Source organism: Sitophilus oryzae, unplaced genomic scaffold (genome assembly GCF_002938485.1).
Source record: "Sitophilus oryzae breed Bouriz unplaced genomic scaffold, Soryzae_2.0 scaffold_1396_pilon_pilon, whole genome shotgun sequence".
Taxonomy (NCBI): domain Eukaryota; kingdom Metazoa; phylum Arthropoda; class Insecta; order Coleoptera; family Curculionidae; genus Sitophilus; species Sitophilus oryzae.
The window spans coordinates 5,260,486-5,285,596 of record NW_022146055.1 but is presented as its reverse complement, the minus strand read 5'-3'; the positions used below and the strand labels follow the sequence as shown (position 1 = coordinate 5,285,596).

At 33.0% G+C, this 25,111-nt stretch overlaps 3 protein-coding genes across 3 annotated transcripts in view; 2 read left to right on the top strand and 1 right to left on the bottom strand.

Moving 5' to 3' along the window:
- Positions 1 to 1,116: 1,116 nt before the first annotated feature.
- Positions 1,117 to 2,093, top strand: LOC115875933 (mediator of RNA polymerase II transcription subunit 21). The gene is made up of 4 exons (XM_030891525.1): positions 1,117 to 1,304; positions 1,352 to 1,462; positions 1,518 to 1,622; positions 1,679 to 2,093. Exons 1-4 carry the CDS (start codon positions 1,263 to 1,265, stop codon positions 1,853 to 1,855), a joined length of 435 nt encoding a protein of 144 aa, XP_030747385.1. The 5' UTR covers positions 1,117 to 1,262; the 3' UTR covers positions 1,856 to 2,093.
- Positions 2,086 to 2,617, bottom strand: LOC115875934 (cytochrome b-c1 complex subunit 6, mitochondrial). The gene is made up of 2 exons (XM_030891526.1): positions 2,425 to 2,617; positions 2,086 to 2,359 (listed from the first exon to the last, which is right to left on the bottom strand). The coding sequence occupies exons 1-2, from the start codon at positions 2,515 to 2,517 to the stop codon at positions 2,186 to 2,188; spliced, it is 267 nt and encodes an 88-aa protein (XP_030747386.1). The 5' UTR covers positions 2,518 to 2,617; the 3' UTR covers positions 2,086 to 2,185.
- Positions 2,618 to 3,482: 865 nt separating this feature from the next.
- Positions 3,483 to 25,111, top strand: part of LOC115875916 (histone-lysine N-methyltransferase SETD1) — a 34,305-nt gene continuing 12,676 nt past the window's right edge. Inside the window, exons 1-21 of the mRNA XM_030891494.1 lie at positions 3,483 to 3,743; positions 3,806 to 4,034; positions 4,861 to 5,027; positions 5,107 to 5,362; positions 5,417 to 5,614; positions 11,725 to 11,820; positions 11,905 to 12,108; positions 12,254 to 12,380; positions 13,127 to 13,319; positions 15,028 to 15,188; positions 15,252 to 15,491; positions 15,554 to 15,674; positions 16,694 to 17,066; positions 17,629 to 17,759; positions 17,820 to 18,111; positions 18,170 to 18,266; positions 22,107 to 22,518; positions 22,571 to 22,722; positions 22,783 to 22,878; positions 24,052 to 24,225; positions 24,279 to 24,465. Coding sequence (XP_030747354.1) covers positions 3,808 to 4,034; positions 4,861 to 5,027; positions 5,107 to 5,362; positions 5,417 to 5,614; positions 11,725 to 11,820; positions 11,905 to 12,108; positions 12,254 to 12,380; positions 13,127 to 13,319; positions 15,028 to 15,188; positions 15,252 to 15,491; positions 15,554 to 15,674; positions 16,694 to 17,066; positions 17,629 to 17,759; positions 17,820 to 18,111; positions 18,170 to 18,266; positions 22,107 to 22,518; positions 22,571 to 22,722; positions 22,783 to 22,878; positions 24,052 to 24,225; positions 24,279 to 24,465 — 3,904 coding nt within the window. The 5' untranslated portion in view covers positions 3,483 to 3,743; positions 3,806 to 3,807. The remainder of the gene's footprint in view (positions 3,744 to 3,805; positions 4,035 to 4,860; positions 5,028 to 5,106; positions 5,363 to 5,416; positions 5,615 to 11,724; positions 11,821 to 11,904; positions 12,109 to 12,253; positions 12,381 to 13,126; positions 13,320 to 15,027; positions 15,189 to 15,251; positions 15,492 to 15,553; positions 15,675 to 16,693; positions 17,067 to 17,628; positions 17,760 to 17,819; positions 18,112 to 18,169; positions 18,267 to 22,106; positions 22,519 to 22,570; positions 22,723 to 22,782; positions 22,879 to 24,051; positions 24,226 to 24,278; positions 24,466 to 25,111) is intronic.

Genomic DNA, 25,111 nt, shown 5'->3' with positions numbered 1-25,111 from the left:
CGCAAGGGCCCGGGAGGCTTGGGGCCCGTCGGTGACTTACCCCGATTGCACAGACGTTAAAATCGCCACTACTGATCGAAATAAAAAACGGCGTCCAGTTGGCTTGGAAATGACAATCGATAACATTCCCCATAAATTTTACATATAAAATGCCAGCAATCTTCATTTCATAGCATCACTGACGCCGTTTTTTCGATCATACGATATAAATAAATAAAAACTAGACGATGATGTTGCCTATCATAATCACACCTATAGTCCTGTACTTTTTTTAGTAATGCAACGAACGGTGCCGAATATTGAGTGTGATGCTGGAGCAATTAACCTATAAAACTACATTTTTAATTTATAGGTTAATTGCTCCGAAAAATCGCTGCTACTTGTCACAGTGCTTTTATTGGAGCAGTCGCAGAGCGTAGCAGCTCCACAAAAATCGCAGACTGGCCCACCTCTAGTCTAAAAAAAGAAATCAAAATGTCTTTGGCGACAGTTGGATATTTGGTGCATCGGAATATGTCTGAAACTTCTTCATCTAGTTCAGACGAATTAATAGTGGAATGCATTTTACAAAATCGCGACGTAAAAAGCGAACACTTAGGCCACGTATTATTGGCTATGAGAATCTATGAAAATTTTTATCCTAAGTCGATAATCTTTTGTCTAAATTTTAAAAATTGCGCCAAAATTCCTCAACGTCCACTTCGATCCTAATATTCAGATGGGTCGTTGTGAGCTCGGCGTGAACGAAAATAATGACGTCATTAGTGACGTTTACGCCGCGACCACAACGTCCGCGATCGTCATGTGGAACTATGTGTGGAACGACCGAAGGCATATTTTGAGCATTATGAGCGCTTAGTGGAACGCACTCGATATAGTAAGTTTTTCAATGAAGTTTTTTTAAGGTCCCTTGGTGACGTCAGATATGTAAACAAAGATAATATGATTGTAAAATCGAGACATTAATTTTTTAGTTCAAATGAATCATAATATTCACTTCGATTTCAACCCATCCCTCACTTTTGTACTCTGTGGTATTTTTTTTCTGTTAGCTATGGTCTGGTTTGGTTGTTTTTTTATTCCTTTATCTATGGTTATATGATGGTTATTTAAATCTCTGTTTAAATCTTTGGTTTAAATTACGATTTAAATGTTTACGTGATGTTTACTAAACACAGTTACCTGCAGCAACCTGCAGTTACTAAAATAACGAATTGAATTAATTTTAGGTATCTTAATTATTATTTATAGTTTTATATAATATGGCTGATAGACTCACACAACTTCAAGACTGTATTAATCAGGTTCGTTCTTATACTACATAGACACAAAATAAATATATTCATTTTAGCAAGCAGAACATTTTTGTAATAGTATTGGCATATTACAACAATTTGCTCCTGCCAGTAAGTTTCCAAATTTTGATAGATCCGGATCACAAACACCACAACAGCAAAATCAGGTAAGAAGATTGACTGACCTTGATATAATTTTGGGCATTTAATTAACTTTTATAGGAGGATTATGTTCAACTATTTACTACACTTATTGCCAGATGTGCAAAAGATATTGATACACTTATAGAATCACTCCCAAGTGAGGAAAATTCTACAGAATTACAAGTATGATTTCCATTTGAACACAATAAATAACATTCATACCATATTTTTAAATTTAGTTAGCTAGTTTACAACAATTAGAACAGGAAAATCAAGAAGCTGCAGATCGTTTAGATGCTGTAGTAAAATCAGGGCAGGAATTATTAGAAAAAATTCAAGCTGCATTAAGTGATATTGCCCAAGCTCAGTTAGATATGCAGCATCTTACCAAGACAACTGGAGGAACTAAAGAATGATTAAGGGGGATAAGAAGAGTCAGGAATTCAAGCAGTGGATACATGAATTTCATGAAAATAAATTCAGAAAATTTTCTATGTATTCTCGATACATGTAAAACAGCTTCATAAATATTTATCTCTATATTTCAAAAAGCATAGGTTCTAAAAAATAGGCATAAGGTTGTCTTTTAATATCAAATTTTTAATATTTTGAAACACTGTTTAATATTTGATATAAAAAAAATCACTTACTGAATTAAGAGTTTTATTCAACAGATTAGGTACAGTTGGAGAAAAAGATGCATAAATACCTATAATATAGTAGCTACTAACTTAAACATTATAAGTCTACTTCAGTTTACTAAAAAGATCTTTTGTAACACAGTGGTCTACGGCATGTAACAGGTCGAATAATTCTTCGTTGCAAATCTCTGTTGTGTGGCTTCTAGAGTTAACTCTGTCATTGCATGCTTGGTATTTCTCAGCTAAATGTTTACAATGGTTGGTTTCTAGACACTGAGCCTAATAATTTTAGATAGAAATAGCTAATACATCAGTACAAATAATTATAAGTCTGAAAGTCATACCCTTAAAGTTTGCTGGGGATCAACCAATTCGCCGTCTTCTTCATCTTGAGCTTTAACAGAAAATACTTTTTTAAGAAACTTCTGGAAAACCATTTTATTTTTTAAATTTCTTATTCAAAAAGAACTAAATGACTTATGTAATCACTTTTTATGTGACTTTGATTCCACAGCCAGCCACAGCTTCAGTTGTAAATTACGCATATCCATAGAGCAATAGTATAGAGCAGAGCTGCATTTTATTTTAAAACAAAATTGAAATTGCTTCATGGTATATTTTGACTTGGTTTTTAACCAAGTTACGTTACGCGTGTTATATAAATTCAACTCAAGGATATATAGAATAGGGATATTTGACTGTTAATTAACATAGAATTTTTTGGTGGTCCTTTTGGTTGTATAAAAAGGTTATATTAGGTTATTCGATACAAACTTTCTATCGATTATTCATTATCCTGGGATCGCAACCAATATACCTCTACCCTTTGACTATATAACGAGGGGGTTATATAGTCAAAGCTTCTACCCCATAAACTTATCTCCATGTAATCTCCTTAGGTAATCTCTACCCTCCATAGTTTGGACGAATATGATTTAGGTTGGATTTAGGAACATATGAAATTGAGCCTTCTATGTTTTTTTGGATGAATATGATCATAGATTACTGGGCTATGATTTTTGATCATATAAAATTGAGTCTTTAAAATATTGTATTCTGATATGATTCTGATATTTTTATCTTTTGAGTTTGTTTAAAATAATGTGTGTATATTTTAATTAAGGGTTCCTACTGGGAAGAAAGCTTTTAAAATTTAAAATAGAAATTAAAATATGGCCATTGAACAATAAACACTCTGATGTTTTTTTAAGAGTCTAATCAGTTAGATTTTAACTTTTTTAATGGAATATTAACAAATCCTGCCCACTTAACTCCATTTTTCCCGAAAAGAGCATCAAAGAATAAAATCTTTATTTTGAATAAGGTTTTAAAGACATTTTTTTTATTACAAATTAATATGATATATATTCACTATGGTATTCAATTCAGCATTTCTTGACGTAAATCGAGGTTAGGGATTGTGTAGTGTTAAAAGCTCTATAAATATTTCGTAAAAAATAGTAGTTATAGACGTTAAAAAATACATTTCTGACTTAATATCGTGTTAATAAATGTTCTTCTAAAAATTCGCTTCAAAATTGCTACAGTTTTAAAATGCCAACAGTTTTAAAGTTTGATCCCAGCTGAGATTCTTTTGACCTCTTGTTTATTTCTTGTTACTTTCGAAATTTCGGAAATATATTGCAGCCAATACACAATCAAGGTAAGAATTTCATTTTGTGGTTATTACTGAAAACAGGGAAAACAACAGAATATATTTTCTAGAAATGAATGGAATGGATCACCGTACTTCACACAGTGCACCACAAGGAAAGCCCAAAAATTACAAACTCTTGGTTGATCCATTTTTAGTAAAGGGAACATCAAAACTTTACAGATATGATGGAGTTGTGCCCAATGATAATACCTACCCTCCTGTCAGCTTACGAGATCCACGTTCTCATTTAACAAGAATATGGACAAGACTCGAAACATTAGATTTACCTGTTCCTAGGTAAGATAAAACAAGAATATTTATTACATTTAATATATTTGTGAGTTGACTAAAAATAATTCTGATACCTAATCCTACAAGAAAAACAAATTAAAATATACTCATATATATGAGTGTTTTCTTACCTGCTAAAAAGTTAATTGAATGAATGATCTAAAGATTTATCTAGGTAACTTTACGTTTTATGTAAATATAGTGAAGATGTAAAATGTTTTTTAATACCTACTATTTTATAAGATTCATTATTGATAATAAGAGCATAATATATATATATATATATATAAATTGTTTGTAATCGACAATTGCGCAACGTTAATTAAACGTTTAGAACACAACTTATTCAATATACCTATTCATATTTAATATGAATTGGATAAAGTGTTTAAATTTAATGTGTAAACTTAAGGATGTTTCTCCTGTTTGGTTTTCTTACAAATAATCCATAGTTACCCGAAATTTCGTTTGCTTTTATAATATGTAATCAGTATTACATAATTTTAAAGTGTTAAAAAAGTATAAAATAATTTGAGGGTAAAATTAAAATAAGGCATAATATAAATAAAATGATAATATAAAGAAACTTAAAAAATAAAATGATGATGGCGACGTGGAGTTGTAATGTCAAATAATACTGACGTCATGCAATTTTATACCAGGGGCGTACGACAAATATTTTGTTAACTTATTTTCTGAAATACGAGGGTTCATTAATAAATTTTTAGTTAAACTGACAAAATAGTTTTTATATTTTACGGCTTAATACTGTTAAGTACTGTGTTAACAATTATTGTTAACACAGTATTTAACATTATTAATTCTTTTTTAGGTTTAAAATCGACCATAATTATGTGGGCGAACCTCCATCAATTGAAGTAACAATCTTTCATTTAAATGATAATGTTGATAAGCAGTTTTTGAAAGATATAGTTCAAAAATTTGGAATAATTGAAGAACTATTTATATATTATCATCCTGTTACTAATAAGCATTTAGGTAAGCAGATAATTAACACTTAATTTCTTTAGAAATAATATAATTATTTTTTGATATATCATAATGTTGTTTCGTTTAGGCATTGGCAGGGTAGTTTATGAAGATGTAAAATCGGCAAAACAATGTGTAGAGAAATTAAATAATACCAGTGTTATGGGAAAAATACTTGAAGTTTTCTTGGATTCGTTTGGTCAAAAATGTAAAGAAAAACATGAAGAGTTAACTGCAGAAAAGAAACCTCCTCCATCAGTTTTACCTCCCCCTGTATGTCCTTCTACAACTGAAGATACATCTAAAAGGGACAATGGGGAGAAATTAAAAAATGATGAAGATAGGTAATTTTTTTTCTAAATAACGTTGAATGGAACTATAAAAATTGTTTATTTTAGGTTACCATATGATCCAGGTGAGGATAATTTTGATGATAGAATCGTTTATAAATCGAAGGATAAGGAATCTAAACATCATGGCAAATCTTCAGATGATTACACAGACAACTATTCTCGTACATCTAAGAAAGATAGAGACACGCGTGACAGGGAAAAAGATAAAGATAAAGACAGATATGGATCCTCAAGAAACTTTAGGTAAGCGTATTGATATTAAAATCGTTTTGTGTTTGGTAGTGTTGGTGCAAATTCTAATTTAATAGCATCTTATAAATTAAAACACAGTTTGTGATGTCCTGTGGAACTGAACTTGGTATGTAATACAGTTGACATATTGAATGCCGGTTTACCTAAGCCTCTCTCAGATGACCTATTTTTTTTGAAATTGTACAGGGTGTCCCACTAAGAAAGCTCTTGGCTATATCTCGGAAAGTATTAGCCGTAGCGGCTGCGGAAAAAAATATTTATAACTAAAGAGGCTATGGGAAATTGCTGGAAACTATTTTCAAGTTTGTAGAACGACCGCTAGCAGGCGCAACTGCAACAAAAAATAAGAAAATCGAGTTTTTACACAATTTTGCCTAGATAAGGTGTACTATAAGTAACAGCTTCATAATCTTCAGTAAATTTTGAATATTTTTTGTTAGAACCATTTTTCCCATATACATATCAAATCTATACGGATCATCGCCTATCCCTGCAATGTGTTGGAGTTGAAGCCGAGTTAGAGACAACTAGATAACCGGTCCATGTATATTTCACATAAGTTCGTCTGTTAGAAAAACGCTGGCGCAATAGCGCAACTCCAAAATTCTGAATATCGATTAGTTTTAGCTTGGCCTTGTGGAACGCGTGGTCGAACGGGAGCCCAAACACGATCCTCATTTCTGTGCCTCATTTCTTATCCAACTGTCTTTGTGTTCGCATCGCGAACGAAGCGCGAACGAAAGCCGTACGAAGCTGTACGAATGAACAGCTTATGCTCTGATTGGTTTAGTTATCCGATCGATAATTAAAAATTCACGCTTGCGCACAACGCTTGTGTTTCACTAACTGAGCGAAGATTTATATACCCATTTCACCGGCTCGGCTTCACAGAATGCAGTTTGGAGTCAATATACGTTAGTTAATATATATATGATTTTTCCCTATCTACCAAAATAAAGTGGTGGGGGAAGGTTAGATTTGTTTTTATTTGAATATTAATAACTCTGGACTGGATGATGGAAATCCAACAAGTGAGGGCTCGTCTAAAAGAGCGTTTCTTACTCTATATTGTACCATATAAACAATAATAATAAGCTTTCGAACGTAGACGCTAGGGGGCATTGTCTTACAATTTAACAAACATTGCGCGTTTTTTCAAAAAAATTAAATGCAAAGTATATGTAATTTTAGCTGACAGTAAAGAGTAGTAAAAGCTCAAAAGTCAGCGAAAACCGCATCTTGATATCTTCTTTCAAACCGATGATATTAGCAAAATTATAATAAATACCAAAAATAAGCCCATAATTACCTTATTTTTACAACACGGTATCAGTAGCCCTCTTGATTATGCCTATTCTAACCTAAAAATAAGATAGAAACAGTTAGTTTATTTTAAAATCGACGATATACCAGAATATCATAATATCAGATGTATTAATATCTAATAATTAAGATATTAATAATAGTGAACAAGAAACGATGATTCAGTGAAGTCATGGTAGGCTTTGGAAAACAGTTGCTTTTGACGTAATAGTATAAACGTCAAATTGTTATTAGATCAACATTTTGATAGTGTTAGCAGCGTTTTTTATCTTTTGATTGCTTTTTCAAAATGCCAACAGCTTCAACTATTTCAGATAATAAAGGCATTTTGAAAAAGCATTTAAAAGATAAAAAAACGCTGCTAAGACTATCAAAATGTTGATCTAATAACAATTTGACGTTTATACTATTAAGCCAAAAGCAACATTTTTCCAAAGCCTATCATGACTTCACTGAATCATATCGTTTGTTGTTCACTATTATTCAATCTCTAATTTAAAGTCTAATCAAGAGGGCTACTGATACTGTATTGTAAAAATAAGGTAATTAAGAGCTTATTTTTTGGTATTTATTATAATTTTGCTAATATCTTCGGTTTGAAAGAAGATGTCAAGATGCGATTTTCGCTGACTTTTTAAGCTTTTATTACTCTTTACTATCAGCTAAAATAACACATACTATCATATTTAATTTTTTTGAAAAAACCCGCTATGTTTGTTAAATTGTAAGAAAACGTCCCCTAACGTCTACGTTCAAAACCTTACTATTGTTATTTTTATGGTATAATATAGAGTAAGAAACGCTCTTTTAAACGAGCCCTCGTATGTTGGATTCTGATCATCCAGTCCGGAGTTATTAACATTTAAATAAAGATAGATCTAATCTTCCCCCACCACTTTATTTTAGCAGATAGGGGAAAATGGTTCTAACAAAAAAATCCAAAATTTACTGAAGATTATGAAGCTATTATTTATAGTACCCATTATCTAGGCAAAATTCTGTAAAAAATCTATTTTCTTATTTTCCATAGCAGTTGCGCCACCTAGCCGTTTACTAACTTGAAAATAGTTTCCAGCAATTTTTCATAGCCCCTTTAGTCATAAATATTTTTTTCCTTAAACCCTATGGCTAATACTTTCCGAGATACAGCCGAGAGCTATTCTTAGTGGGACACCCGGTACATACTTCTTTACGCGCGTTGGCAGTAAAAATTAAAGACTGTACATACGAGATCGCGAGAGGAAAAGTGGTAACGATCTTAGAGCGTCGTGTGTGGGCCAGGGCGCTAAAACTCGGAATGTAGGTGGGACTCAAAGAACCCCATCTTTTCATGATATTTTGACGACTTTTCGTGCACTACAAAACTCCATCATCAATGTATCAAATCAAAAAGTCGTCCGATTTAAATGAAATTTGGGACCACTGGACCGTGTCACTGTGACAGTTCGTTTTAACGTAAGAAACGTCAAAAGTTGATGTCCTCCGATTGGGACCAAATTTGATGGGTAGACTATGTGAGCGACGATGCACACGGTTCCACACTGCAAAGTTGTATACGACGTTTCGTTTACATCTCCATCAGGCTGGAACTAAGGATTTGAAATTGAAGAAAAATACGCAGAAAGAAAAAAATCGTGGGTGTTTGGGAAGGCTCGAAAGGAAACAACGTTTTTGCGACATTTCGCGACTTTATTGTCGCTTCTTCAGGCACCAAAACATATATTAATCCACGTGCTTACAAACATTCATGGCGATTCCTTTCGAAAAAAAAAACTGAAATTTAGATAATTAAAACTTTTTTTTACGGCATTTTTTATTAATACAGGGTGGCGCCTCATACGCCGCGGAGGCTCCAAGGCGAACGACAGTTTGTATTGAAATGAAATTTTGTGAGCATAATATGTAGGTTAATTCAAAGCACTTTTTAAAAATATAGAGAGTTCTACAGAGTGTCCCCAAAAAAGTTACATATCAAATTTGTGTTTTTTGTAATGGAACACCCTATATATTAATTGATTTTTGGATTCTGGGAGAAAAATACAGGTGAGTTTTATAAGAGTATATGACCAAACTATACTCTGTTTTTTTTCTCAGGTAATATTTCGACAGACGATGACAGAAGAAAAGCAGATGACGTCCCATACCAATCTATTTATTTTACTAAAAAAAGTTTCTAATAATTTTTAAGTTATCTATGGATGGGTTTAAATATAAATCCGTCATACGTCGTGCCTTGTTGTTTTTAACCAGTTTTATTGGTTTATTTAAAAAATGACAGATCGTATTTCAATTTTATTGGTTTGACGGAACGATGAACGACAAACGGACGCCGATGCGTATGAACTCGCCTTTAGATTTTTGTCATTTTTGACGCTTGTCAAAGTCTTGCCAAATTATAGGTTATAATTTTGTGTCAACTTTTGTTAAATACCCTGCGTTTTGGAAGATGAGGCATTTTGATTCGTATTATTACGTGTGTTTTGTGTCTTTTGAAGTCAAGTGGAGGAAAAATCGAGTGAAAATTAACTGTAGACCCATAGCACAGTTTATGGTTAATACTCGCTGCCCAGGCAGAAAGTCTTATACACCAATGAAGTTGCCATCGATAAAGTTTGTATACCATTTCGTCGTAGATAAGTGCATCTCGTATATGGTGGAAGGATCAAACTAAACACTAGCTGTAAAATATCGACATCACACGATAGGTAAATAATGGATTTTAGTACTGCAGAAAAATAATGTCAAAAGGTACTGGTTTAAAAAAATTAAGATTAAAGTTAATTAATCAACCTTTAAGGTATAAAATTTGGTAGGTGTTATTATTAATAAAATAGTTTGTTTTATTTACCTATGTTGTTTTATTTATTCCTGTAAAATATTACAAATTTGTATTTGTACATAAGTTATATTGGTAAATATAATCATAAATGCGGGTAGTTTCATAAAGCTTGAAAGTAAATAATAGTTCTTTTTTATATTTTTTGGTATGTAGTGTCTTGTTCTTGTTTGTTTTGTATTAACACATACCGTTTTTATTAAATAAAATAACTCCATTACATTTTTTCAGTTTTATACAGTTTTTTCACAATATTTTGAAGTAATCACTTGTCATCTTGTCAATCAAATTTTAAATATATCTATGCGTTCCAGTTGTACCAACTTATTTCTTTGTAAAATAAAATAAACTACTTTGAAATTAAAATGACAGACACATCTATCACTGTCAAGGATTTTCTCGTTGGACAGACTATATATATGACTAAAATGTAAAGTTTTTGACATATTTATCATTGTCTAGAAATAAAGAATAATTTTTAAATTACAATAAAAGTTACCTAAAATAGAATTTACCCGGTATAGTCTAATATGTAGTTAAATTAACTATTGTACTTTAAATCAAATTAAAACTTGATCCAAAAAGTTATACAGGGTGGGACAAAATTAATATTGAAAATTGGTCACCTTTATAAGCATGCTACTCTTTTATTTTAAATAGAACACTCAGTATATTATTCCAATATTCAATGGAGAATTCGTGTCTCTTTAAAATACTATTAAGGTTGCCTACCCCTCAAACAAAGATTTTCCTAGATATTTTCATTTACATGATTTGATCTGAGTATCTTTATTATTTGATAAAATCTAGGTGGCTGTGATATGTCTGACATTACTTCAACATAGCTGTCTACTTAGTCCCACTTTAACAACTAGTTATCATTTTGTTTCAGTTCAAACAAAAAAAATTCTAAGAAATTTGCCGAAAATGCAAACTTATCCTACTTAAGAGAGAATTGATATGATTCTGTTAGGTGGCGAATGCAGTGTGCATTCACCAATTAATACAATACTTAAATGCTCCTGATTTTATCTAGTCTGTTTTTTTATGAGGATATGTGAAAGACAGTGTTGTGTGACATTTGCCTGAGGGGTAGGCAACCTTAATAATATTTTGAAGGTATATAAATTCCCCATTGAACACTGGAATATTATACCTACTGGGTGTTCCATTTAAAATAAAGGAGTAACTTGCTTTTAAAAGTGACTAATGTTCCATATTAATTTTGTCTCACCCTGTATAACTTTTCGGGTCAAATTTCAATTTGGTTTAACATACAATGGTTACTGTAATTAAATATCAGGCTATACAAGGTGAACTAAAATTTAGGTAGCTGTTATCGAAATTTAAAATTTACTCTTCCTTTTCACAAAATGTGAAATATGTCAAAATCCTTAGATTTTAGGTATATGCTTCTTTAATAAAACGCACCAATGAAAATCAAAATCCAATGAATCCAAAAATATATAGGGTGCTCCATTAGAAAAAACACAACTTTGATGTGTAACTTTTTTTGGGGACATCCTATATAATTTATATATTATTATAAAATGCTTTCAGTTAACCTACATATGCTGCCAAAATTGAATTTCGATATGAACTACCGTTCTCCTTGGAGCTTCCGCGGCGTATGAGAGGCGCCACCCTGTATTGTAACGTAAAAAAGTGTTAAAATACCTTTTATAAAAATAGTATTAAATAAAAATGATATAATATTTATAGTTACAAAAGAATTTGTGACAAACCATTTTTTATTTTAATACTAATTTTAAATTATGTGATATAATATGAATTTGAATTATATTACTGGATGTTTTTTTTCACTATAATTTCGTTTGGTTTGGATTACATTCTTATAATTCTGTTTCTGTTTTGTAAATAAACAAAAAGTTAGGATGTTAAAGAAATACTGACCATAATGACATTCTTATATTGGTAACAGGGATTTTTCAACACCTAGCAGTTCCGATATGGGCTATGGAACCACGCCAAGTGAGTTTTCAACAAACTATGGGTCATCAGGAACAACTCCCTTACCGTAAGTGCAGTTATTTCAAGTCTTGGAATTAAAGAATTAAAGCATTTCATTATTCAAGATTCGAATATATTATAAAAATTACAGATATGACTACCATTCAGTGGGCTCAACGCCTATGCCGCCGACATCAACTTATTCTTTTCCTCCAGCATATCCTCATCTACCTGCGACGCCATGGCCTATACCCCAACCACAGTGGCCGCCACCTGAACCATGGGAGAGGCCAACTTCTCTACCAGTATCTAAGTGGCCTTCTTCTGATATTAGTAGAGAGAAAGAAAAGGACTGGTAATTTTTTTTGGTATTTTTATTAAAATAAGTATTTGGAAATCCTTATCATATTTTTTAATGAAAAAACCAACAAGGGATGTATTGTGTGCAGTATAAAAACGGCATCTTGCAATATAGTAATAAAAAAATTGTTTTAAATTAGGGAACGAGATAAGTTAAGAAGTAGAGATAGGGAGAAAGAGAAAGATAGAGATAGGGAAAAGAAGAACAGACATAGGAGTAAAAAGGAGAAGGAACGCGAAAAGGAGGACAAGACATTGAAAGAGAAGGTATGTATATTTTACTTACCTGTATTATACAGGACGAATCTTAAATAAGGGCAAATATTTCTAGGGGTGGTATATTTCGACCCCAGAAACACGATTATGAGATTTTTTTCGCCAAAAGTATTTTTTGAAAATTTAGAATTTTTTTGATTTTTTTTAGTTTTTAGTTAAAAACATATTTTTTTGATAATATGACAACATATGTAGTAGATTAAATTTACAAGAAAGAAAACCCAGAAAAGATCCAGTGGTTCTCAAAATTTAGACAAAAAATATTTTTTTTTTGAAATTTTTAAAGTAAAATAACTCGGTTATTTTGGACTTATTTGAAAAACGGCAAAGAGAAAATATGTTTCTTTTATCGAATTTCACCAGCTCTGAAAATGTTTGCACTTACTAAGACTCACCCTGTATTTATATTTCTTTAAATGCTGATTTTGACTATTAATTCATGATTTTTCTCAAAATGCGGTTGTCACAAAACAGGAAATTTGAAATATTCTACTCAAACTTTATGTAATTTTGCTAGTCTTTGGACCTTATCAAATTATTCTATTTTATACACTAATGAATTGATCTTGACAAAAATTCTAGGGTCCGATTCTGTAAACATATTTCCTGTCTAGTGACTCATCAATCGCATACAAATAGCATAGGCTAGGCAGAAAATTTCTTGCTACGGAGCTTACAGAATCCCACTGCTTGTCTTTGTGAAAATTCGTAACTATTCGATGTATTTTTCAATATAGGAGGAAGAAAAACCTTTAGATCTCGATACTAGAATCGCATTGTTACTCGAAAAAGGAACAGGCGGAATGGCTCCACCATTTTTGACATTGGGCGTTGATTCTGATGATGATAATCCACATAAGGATTTGATTAAGGATATACCACCTTTACCTAAACCATTACCCATACCTACATCCATAGACAGCGATGATGGTGAGAATATGGCATATATATTACTATAATTTAATTAATTTTGGCCAGGTACTCTAGGCCATGGTACTCTAGATTGAAATCTAAAATACGATTTTTTTAAGCGAAAATGTCAAAGTTGACTTATGATATGTCATTCTATTCAAAGTGTCATTTTCTATCGAATAAAGTAGAAATAAAATTATATAAAGATTCTTGCCACTTAACTGCTTATATAGAAATTTAATTCTACGCTGTGTTTGTCATAATGCGGATCAACCTGCTCTCACTACCGGTTTCGGAGCCCTACTCCATCATCAGGTGAGCTTGGGCAGATCCACAAAATGACAACCACAGCGCAGAGATAGTTAATTCCGACTTGTCGAAAAGTGTCGGTTAGATATTAAGTCCCGAACGGGAGATAGCGGCCTGCGTGCAATGGTAGTACTTTCGTACCACTGGGGCGCAACTATCGATAGTAAAACGCAGGCCGCTATCTCCCGTTCGAGACTCAATATCTAAGACACTTTTCGACAAGTCGGAATTAACTATCTCTGCGCTGTGGTTGTCATTTTGTGGATCTGCCCAAGCTCACCTGATGATGGAGTAGGGCTCCGAAACCGGTAGTGAGAGCAGGTTGATCCGCATTATGACAAACACAGCGTAGAATTAAATTTCTATATAAGCAGTTAAGTGGCAAGAATCCTTATATAATTTTATTATATACCTATACTGCAAGACATTTGTTTTCTATTTTATAATGTAGAAATATATCAAGAGTGCCATTTAAAAATTAAAAGTTGTAGTAATTTCCGGTGAAACGGGAGGTGAACAAAAACAACTGAATGCATCAATCCTAATTTATGTTATATACTAATAAACCAAATCTATTTTTTTTTTATCTGAAAAAATAAAAAAGTTACAGGGGTGAGTCACTTTTCAGTTGCACCCGATGGAGGGTGTAGTTAGGGGAGGCGATTCCTTGCAAAAAAATAGTTTTTTATATTATTTTTTTGTACATTTTTTCCCTTAGAATGTTACGTGGTTATACAGGGTAAATTTCAAATTTAACCACTATTGGGATCCCAAAAACTATAGCACCATATTACATTTTTACACACCTGTATAGAGAAATTTAGTGCGATTCTAAAGCCCTGTTCTCAGAACGACGTTCTGTCGTTGGCGACAGTGGTTAACGCTTCAAAGAACCAATGGGAGTTGTTTAAATTTAAAATTGATAGCTGTTTGAACTTTGTACAAACCTCATTGGATCTTTTGACGTGTCGCTGGCGACGCTCCGATGTTCTGAGAACGGGCCTTAACGATTTACAACAAGTATAATGGCATTGAAACGTCAATAATTTGTAAAAGTAGTTTTTTCAATAGTCGGTTTTGGTTTGAAAGAAAAACGCGACATATTAAAACTATATTACAAATTTGCCAGAAACAGCTTAAGAACATCAGAAATACATTTACAAACGTTTCCAGAAAGATAACAGAATTTTATTTAAAAAGTTGAAATCATTTAGTAACGTTTTTTGTAGTTAAGTCCACCGTATTTTATTTTTCTAGTACATACCAAGTCGATAATACTGTGATTTTGTACCCTGTATAACCAAATATCTTAAAAGGGAAACGCGACGTAATTTTTTTTATATGAATAACAACCATTATTTTTCATCTCTTGAATTCTTTTGCACGTATTTACATCCTGTATGTAAATATTTTACAGATCGGTCTAGCGTCTCATTAAGTGATATGCCTATAAATCCAATGGCTCCTGCCATAGATTTACCACCTAAAGACGAAGAAGAATTACCTCTATCAGTACCTCCTTCCCCTTTTCTGTCACAAGAAATCTACTTAGAATGCCACAAGTTTGCTCTTGAGCAGGTAAACTTTGATTAAAACTGTTTTGAGTTGCTAATTTATAATACTGTTTTTAATAATTTGAAGGCTGTAGTGGCTAAACAAAAGGACGCCTTAGAGACAACAGCTTTACTTAGAAAAGCACAGGAAGAATTTAGTAAATTAGGCAGTGATATTTCTTCAAGCGAAGATGAATTAATAACAGGAGAGAAAAATTACAGTCCAATCGATAAAAGAGATTTTAAAAATGAATTTAAGTTTGATAAGGATGATGATCGAATGAGTATGTCAAGTTTAAGTAGTACAGAAGGTACAAAAATTGAAGAGGTAAACATTGGTGATGCTGTGTAGATATAATTAATATTGAAAAAAATCGTTAATCATTTTAGGTTAAACCTCAGCCACCTCCACAGCCGCCTATTCAGCCACCTTTACCATCTAGTAGTCTTGCGTATCCGCCGATTCCAGGGATACCGTCAGGGGTGTATCCCGGTTATTCTTCATATTCAGGTAAGTTTTTTCGGATTAGTATAGGGAATTCTTCAGATGCTTTGGACTTATTAGGGGATATACGCCGTTTTTTTGATCATGTTTTTTATCATACATAATAATGCCGAACAAACGAATACCAACTTCCACTAGCCATAACCTTTATAGACTTTGAGAAGGCTTTCATCGTCATTCTAATTGATGATTGAATGATTTGATATATCCCAACAATAATAATGACTTGAATGATTTGATATATCCCAACTAAATACAGCCAGCAATAAAGTGGGTCTCAAAATGAATTTAACAAAAACTAAAGTAATGTATAACGAACTACTAGACAGAAAAGTCATTTTAATAAATAACACACAACTGGAAACAATGGAAGAATACATATATTTGGGGCAACTAATACATAGTTCGGGATCTCTGCTACCAGAAATCAACCGAAGAATTAAGTTAGCCTGGAGTACTTATGGAAGAAACTCAGTCATATACAAATCTAGAATGCCACTTTACTACTAAAAGAAAACATTCGACCAGTATGTACTACCAGCAGAAAACTGCAGGTTGCATAACGCTCAATGGAACGAAATATGCTTGGAATAATCAAGAATAGAGTGGATACGACAAAAGACCCAGGTAATAGATGTCATCCACAGAATCAAATCCCTCAAGTAGCAATGGGCAGGACACCTGGCAAGAATGGACGGACATAATACACATAATGGACCAAAAAAATGACAGCATGGTATCCACGATGAATTAAGAGACCTAGAGGAAGACCAAATCTGAGATGGGACCATGATATTAGGAAATTAGCAGGGATAACTTGGGCCCAGATAGCCAACAACAGACAACAGTGGGTCCAAGTACAAAGAGAGTATTTAAATATGTGAGGGAGACTACACCATAATTGGAAATGGTTGATTAAGCTGAGAATGATGATGATGACATAATAATTATTATTACAATAACTTAGAAGCTTATTTAGCAACTATTATGGGAATTATTTTAGGTATTTTTTTATCATGTTTCAGGCTATCCAAGCCAAGCAACATCTTACGCGTATTCTGCGCCCCCACCCGGACCTCATCTAGCGTATACCCCAGACTGGCGATCGTTTTCTTATGGATCAACACAGCATCCGTCCACTTATCCTTACACCAATCCGTATTATCCACCTTTTCATCCTGCCGTGGCATCTGCTGCTCCATATGGATTTCCCTACCAACCAGTTCCGGGAGCAACTCCCATTAGCAATACCACTACTACCTTGGGCAGGAAAGATCCTCATGCGCCTACTATCAACGGTGTTGTGGAACAGATTACTCAGGAGCTGAAAAATATTTTAAAAAGAGATTTTAACAAGAAAATGGTTGAAATGACTGCATTTAAAAAGTTCGAAACGTGGTACGTATTTTTTTTCTATAGCAATTAAAAATTTTAAAAAGATTTATATGTTTTTAAATACTAAATTCATGCCTTAAATATAGGTGACCCTATATAATAAACCCTACAGGCTTGGTGCATTCTCCGCCGGTGCTGTCACCATCGGAGAATATTGTAAACAACACGACGGCGACGCCGACGCCTAGTTGGTTTTTTTTTCACTTAATTTTTACTATCTGAAATGGTGTTACATCACACAAACCTCGTACCTGAGTGTTTTATAGTTTCAATAACTGCACTAGGAAAAAATCAAATACTTAAATATTATGACAAAGCCACGATTTTAATATTATTTCAATGTGATCGACATAAACAGTAACAGAATTGCGTGAAATATTTTATACCCGGCACTTCTAATTTCTGCCGTTCGAGCGCTGTGGTCGGAATTTTTAAAATGAACTAAAACGCACCAAGTCTATGTAGTAAACAGATATTAAAGGAAGAAGTAATATTTTAATTTTTATAAAATATTGTTAATAACTAAACATTGACAAGTAATTTTTAATTAATTTTTATATACTAGGTGGGAAGATGAAAATTCAAAGTTAACACAAACAAAAGAGGAGGTTGTAGAAAAACCTACTCTAACAAAAGACAATGTGAATGTTCTTTTGGAACAAAATACTGACTTGTATGGTGGATATGATAATATAGGTATATTTTAACCGCCTTACCTATTGCTGATTAATAATACACTTTTTCATAATTTTAAAGGTCTTGGTTTACGAGCTTCTTTGCCAAAAATGCCTAGCTTCAGAAAGAAGAAAATACCATCGCCGGTGCCAGTGGAAGATGAAGAATCTAAAGATTTGTCAGATCAAGAGGAAATTGTTCGAGACGATGACGAAGATTCAGACTTTCGAAAAGGAGAGAACTCTAGTAGATCTAGAAAAATGTCGTCGAGTAGTTCTAGTTCCAGTTCCGGTTTTAGCTCTGATGATGAGAGTAGTTCAAGTGACGAAAGTTCCTCTGATGACTCAGAACCGGAAGTTAAACAAATCAACAGGTAAATAAATAAAATTTTTATTATATTTATTTTCTTTTTTTTATTTACATTTGTTTAGGAGTGACGATACACATAAAGAAGAAAATGTTATACCTACATTTGAACCACTGGACGATGGAATCGTTGAGCGAAATAAAACGCCAGTACCTATGCAGGTATGTTTATTACAGTAATTTAAAATCGATTTTTTTGTTTAAATGTTTGTTTAAAACATGTTTGAACACTCTGTTTTAAACACGTAGATATTTTTTACAATAAAACATATAAAAATCCTTTCTTTGAACTTATATAGTTACACAAAAAAAACTATTACTAAAAGAATAAAAAACAAAGTACAGGTAGTCCTCGATTTACGTCGTTTCGTGTTACGTCGTTTCGAGTTACGTCGAACAAATTTTTGTCACTATTCCTCAAAGTTACGTCCCACTGTTTCGAGTTACGTCATTTTTTGAAAAGAACGATCCAAATTTTAAAAGAAGTTTGGACATAAACAATAAAATTTTAGCAACATACAAGCAGGGTTGACAGATCCTCATAATGAAAAAGCGGGACAGTGTTGATCATTACTAAATTAGCAACTATTATGACTTTTGACGATACCCACAATAAAAGTTCCAACCAAAAAAAAATAAATATATACTTTCTAAGTATGTCTACTTTACTCTCTGGTATTTCTGTAGTTGCCATATTAGTATATGTATTATATTTACTATTATATGGATAGTTAAAAATTCTTTTTTGATTAGATAATGAAAAATCGGGACTGTAAAAATACTCGCCCTAATTTGTTTTTCATAAAAAAAATACTTTTTTTATATTTTTGTTTTTTTTTATTTCTTGTACTATTATAAGTTTAACTACATTACAATATAGTTTCTCATATCTCAATTATTTAAAAGAAAGATAGTTTCTCATATCTCAATTATTTAAAAATACAATAATATTAATATATACAAACGCACATCTCTTTGTTTTATCGTATTTTTATCTTACAAAAGTACCTAACTTCTCCATTATCTATAGGATCTTATGACAAAATAAGATTCGACTGACGTCGTTGCGACTTAAGGCGCTATTTTGAAGAACCTAACCTGCCGTAAGTACGAGGACTGCCTGTAATCACCTCAATTTAATATTGTCTAGAAAAAAATCGTTCAACTCAACTTCAATAATAGCCTTGTTCCAACGCAGAAATTAGGACCATTTAATTACCAAAATTAACTGCAGCTGGAACGGTTTGGGAATCGATTTTAGAATTCGCCCTGGTCGCTGTGGCGCCTTACGCTGGAATCCAATTCATAACCTTATTTCTTGTTATTGGTTAGATCTGAGGGTTATATATATATATATATATATATATATATATATATATATATATATATATATATATATATATATATATATATATATATATATATATATATATAAAACAGCATTGTCAAGTTCTTACATTTGTACCAGCTCTGTTAAAATTTTGCTGATATTTATTCATTCTTTCACCTCTTAATTAAATCTATTACCTTTTTCAAAAGATACAAATTTTCAAAATAAAACTTTCGTAATGATATAAATAATTGTATAACAAAAAGTATGGAACTGATACGGAACGAAAACTTACATATAGTGTCAATACAATAAAAAAATACGGAACGGATATGGAATGAATATGGAATGGAAACGGAAGGTATAGTGAGAATGAACCTTAATACGGATTCAATTGACATGTGCGCCGTCCAAGATATCTTCAGTATCCTAAGAAGCAACCACATTTCAAAGGCTTCGATATTCCTCATTTTAGTCACTTAGGGTCCGGGATTCCATTCCATATAAGAGCATAGAATAAATGTAGCACTTGACCATACGATATCGGGTGTTCAATGTTAAGATGCGTTCACACCGGCTGAGCCGCCCGCGCTGCGCCGCGCAGATCATTTTTTAACAAATACTTTTGTGCGCGCTAAAAAAAGATACACTTCAAAAGTACATGTTTAAAAAATGTTTTGCGCGACGCAGAGCGGCGCAGCAGGTGTGAACGCACCTTTAGATCTTTGTTGCAAAAGAATAGTTTCATGTTGAGGAATGTGCTAAGAGCAGAGGCGCAACTAGACATAGACTTTTAGGGGGGCTCAAGTCTTTTGGGATGGCTTAGGTCACTATAAGATAATATTGATTTCAGGTTAAAACCAATTTTATACGACCCGTGTAGGTCTCGCGGTGGGGCTTAGCCCTCCCTGGCTAGTTGCGCCACTGGCACGAACCTGCCCTATCCTGGCTTTAACCTCTACATCCTGATCGAAATCCTCAGTGATCCAACATCCAAGATACTTGAATTTGACTACTTGTTCTATGTGATTGTGGTTTACTTTTATGTTTGTTGGCTGATGTCCTTTTTAGAAATGATCATGACTTTGGTTTTACGAAAATTAATGTTCAGTCCGTATTCGTTCCCAGCTGCTGTAACTTTATTCAACAGCTCTTGTAAGGAAGCTTCGCTGTCAGGTAATAAAACCGTATCATCAGCATATCTTATGCTGTTTAAGTTCTCTCCAATTACCTTACACCCACTCCGCAACCACTTAAAGCCTGTGGCGAAATCTCTTCAGAATACATATCGAAGAAAAGGGGGGACAGTACGCAACCCTGTCTCACCCCTCTTTTTTATTGCTGCCGGTGGCGTTGTTCCGCATTCTATCCTCACAGTAGCTGTCAATATAGGTTTACAATTATTTTGATGTCATTCAAGTCTAAAATTTTTGCAAAAAGTTTAGCAAAAAATAATTTTTTTGGAAATTTTCAATGTAAAATAACTCGGTTATTTTGGTTTTATTTGAAAAACGGCAAAGAGAAAATATGCTTTTTTATCGAGATCTACCATCTCGGAAAAGATTTGCTCTTATTTAAGACTCACCCTGTATATCGTCGATGTAATGTGTTAAACTGTTAAGTCCATTATTCCTAATTTTACAGGAGAGAAAAGAAACGGTATAAAAATATGTACAAGTAGCAAGTATATTCATATGTTAGTATGTAAAAGAGATAACAATAATATGTATTTGGTTGGGGAACAATAAAACTCAATATTTCGTGAAAAATTAATTTTAAGAGTAGTACCACAATTTTAATGACACTGCCTATAGGTGGGTATACACATGCGAGCCGAGCGGTTCGCGAACCGCTTGTGAACCTATAATTCGCAAGTGTGTACGTTGTTTTGATCAACGAACGAACGGCTCGCAAACCGTTCGCGGCGATCCGCATCCTGTCGGTTTTTTTGACGAACACAAAGGGATTCGTGGCTCTCGGTGGACGGACTCGTGTGTTGTTCGTTGTTTGTGTCGAACCTCCAGACAATCCAGACGCCCTGTTTTCAATTTTTAGTTAGTTTATTATTATCAAGTTTTAGTTTAGTTATTTATATTTATATATATATATATATATATATATATATATATATATATATATATATATATATATATATATATATATAACGTATGATCGAATAAAAACGGCGTCCAGTTGACTGGGAAATGACGATCGATGACATTTCCCATATAAAATGACGTCGTTGATGCCGTTTTTTCTCAATACGGTATATATGATGGTGGTCCGAGGAAATCATTTTAGATTTAATTGATCTCTATAGAAAAGTTAGTTAGTGTGCCACCAACGTCGCTGCTTCCTTTTCTTGCCTAAACTAGCCATCATTAAAAACTCATCACCAACAGGGCATAATTCTCTTCTCGCGAAGACATAATTAAACGCGTACACGCAACGGCGCGGCGCGGCGTCGCGTCGCATCGCATCGCAAAAATGACTGCATGGTTGGTTTGCGGCGTTCGCGCTTTTCCCTTGGATCGTTGAAGGTTCGTACAAAAACAATTTGCTAACGAGCGGTGTGCGAACCGCTCGGCTCGCATGTGTATACCCACCTTAGGAAATATTAACCTTAAATAAAGTGTTGATTAGTTATTTACTGATGGTTTTCTTATTCTTAGATTGATACAGATACACAAGATGATTTCCCAACATCCGAGAAGCTTTCGCCAATATTACCTCTTAGTACAAAACCAAAAAGTAACTATTATAGTATATTTAATAGTGACAGTGATGAAAGTGATACCGAACGAATATTGATGGAACGAAGGCGAAAGAATGACGAATGGATGGAGCAAATTGAGAAGGAACGCCAAGAAAGAAAAGCGGCACAAATGACTGAGAAAATAGACAAAATAGACATAGTTGAAGACACCACAAACCAAGACGTAGTGAAAGAGAGAGAACCGTTCCCTAGTAAGTTCGGTAAAGAAGAAATCGACGATTCAGAAAAATACAGTAACGAAAAGATCTCAGAAGAACCATTTACAAGATTGGATGATGATTCAGAAAGGATTGATGCTGAAGATGAAGGTAGTATTTTTACTGAATTTTGTTCTGTTTATTCATTGCCGTTGTGTTGTAGAAACCAAAAGTGCTATTGAAGAGAGATCTCTTGAAGAGTTGGAAGCAGAACGTGATGCACTGTTACAGCAGGTTCGTAACCCCGAACCTCCTCTTGAACTAACAGATTTGGATGATGATAGTAATAAGATTAACGAAAAAATATCCAAGAAGGTATGAATTTGTTTGTAATGAGTTTTTCATTGTTTTTTCATGGTTATTTTTATATTATAGGCAAATGAGAAGTTACAAATTAAAGATGTTAATGGTACCACCGACTTTAAAAGAAGACTATCAGAAACTTCTGGAGAAAGTAGTCCGTCCAGTCAGGTATATTTGACGAACATTTTTATGTCTTAAAAATTAACCAAGGCATGTGTTGATATGAGCCAAAAAAAAAAAAATGCTCAGGACACATGGTTCTGATCGAAAAATAATGTTTTAGGAAAAGTTACTCACGAAATTATTGCAAACAGTGGTTTTTTAAAGAAAGAAAAAAAGAAAAAACAACCCTTCAATTAACCCTGTATAATAAAAACCAAATACTAAAGTTTATAAAGAAATAAGTTTATGAATTAAAGTTAATAGATTTATATATGGTGTATGGTATCGGTGGTCCTAATTGTTTTCCGGAAACTTCGGCAGCATATTTTGCAGTTAAAAATAAGTAAAAAAGTTCGTATAAATGTATGTCCTAAAACGCTTAGTTTCGGAGATACAGGGTGTAGAAATTTCATTTTTATTACGATTTTTTCCAAATAATTTCTGAAGTAAGGTCAATATTTGGATGAAAATTGGTGTCTGGTAGTTTTTTGACATGACAAATTTGATTTTGGTGTCAATATGTCTCCTATTTGTAGGGGGCGCCACCTACATGTGTTTTAACTGTTTTAAAGGGTAATAACTTTTCATCCGTACCTGTATAAAACTACTGAGTGAAAAAATATACGACTTTTTACGTAAAAAATGTCCCTTGGTAAAAATCGCTACGAGCAATCGTTCTCAAGATATTTAGAACGGAAATAGTCAATACATGTCATTGATAAAAAATAAACACGTTGAATAGATAGTTATTTGAATGAAATAATAAATTTGGGAAATTTTTATTTTTTTATATTAATCATAATTTTTTTAAATTTAATATGTAGGTGGTTTAAATTAGATATGTAGGTGGCGCCCCCTACAAGTAGGAGTCATATTGACATCAAAATCAAATTTCTCATGCCAAAAAACTCCCAGACACAAATTTTCATCCAAATATTGACGTTACTTCATAAATTATTTGGTAAAAATCAAAACATAAATGAAACTTCTACACCCTGTATCTTCGAAACTAAGTATTTTAGGACATACATTTGTAAGAACTTTTTTACTTATTTTTATCTGCAGAATATGCTGTCGAAGTTTCGAAACACTTTAAACTTTAAGCGTTTTTTTTGCATCAGTGTTTCATTGCATCATTTTGTTGGTAATACATATTATATAAATAAACATAATTTACAGGTGGCGATTGAACATTCTTATTGTCTATCAAGGCCTGAAGAAAAAGAAAATATATCTGAAGAATCTGCTCGTAAACTTGAATTTTCAAGTGCAGACACGTTAGCTCACGATCACGGTTATACGAATAAAGAAGCCCCCTTGCCATTAGTACCGGCCGCGCCTAAACTTAAAAAAGTTAGTATCTGTCATGTTTTTGTCATTATATTGAAAATGCGTGCACTTTCTAGGAAAAACTTCCTAAACAACCGAGACCGAAGAAGCAAAAGCGATTACAGGAAGTCCAAAATACTTATTATGACAATGATCAGTACGACAGGAGGTACGCGGATTATTACGGAGTTCATGAAAATGTCGTTCATAAAATTAGGGATGAAATGTCTGAATTTGGAGTATTATTTGAGTTCCTGACAAAAGGTAGGAGGATAAATTTTAAGAAATCAATGTAATATTTAGTTTACTTCATATAAATTTTTCCATCATAGTGAAAGAGAAAAGTAGTGAGTAGTGAACCACTCATAAAAAAAGTGTTAAAATGTCTGTCCAACAAGTCTGGTAAGATTTCGACGGACGACATAAAAATGACAGAAAATACTAGTCATATAGATTTGTCTGAATTGGATTGACTGTCAGTCATCTTCTCGTTGGACAGACTATGCACAATGTCAAATGGTCTTTAAGTTGGGTTGCTTAACACGACTTAGTATTAGGATCAAATAAAGGTAGAAATTGTTAATGTCGGATTTTGTTCACATTGCTGGAAAATAGGCAGATTTAGCATGATGTAATATTTTTCTTTTATAAATCTGACAACATAGTAAAAATCAAGAGATTTCTCGTCTTTTCGAATTTTTCATGAAATTTGATGGAAAACGTTATGTAGGAAGACCGATACTATAAAATTATAAATAAATATACAGGGTGCTACAAATTCGAGGTACGAGCATTGGTATCTCGGAAACCGTAATAAATACAAAGATGGTTAAATTGTGGCAAAGCTGCGCCTTGGGATGCTCACCAAGATGATATCAAAAAAGGTTTAAAAATTTCAAGGATTGCTGAG

What these genes read in the sequence shown, in the direction of transcription:
- LOC115875933 (XM_030891525.1), top strand. Translation starts at nt 1,263, where the DNA reads ATGGCTGATAGACTCACACAACTTCAAGACTGTATTAATCAG. An exon ending in TTCAAGACTGTATTAATCAG is followed by an intron (nt 1,305 to 1,351) that starts GTTCGTTCTTAT and finishes TATTCATTTTAG; the next exon opens with CAAGCAGAACATTTTTGTAA. An exon ending in CACCACAACAGCAAAATCAG is followed by an intron (nt 1,463 to 1,517) that starts GTAAGAAGATTG and finishes TAACTTTTATAG; the next exon opens with GAGGATTATGTTCAACTATT.
- LOC115875934 (XM_030891526.1), bottom strand. Translation starts at nt 2,517, where the DNA reads ATGGTTTTCCAGAAGTTTCTTAAAAAAGTATTTTCTGTTAAAGCTCAA. An exon ending in ATCCCCAGCAAACTTTAAGG is followed by an intron (nt 2,360 to 2,424) that starts GTATGACTTTCA and finishes TAAAATTATTAG; the next exon opens with GCTCAGTGTCTAGAAACCAA.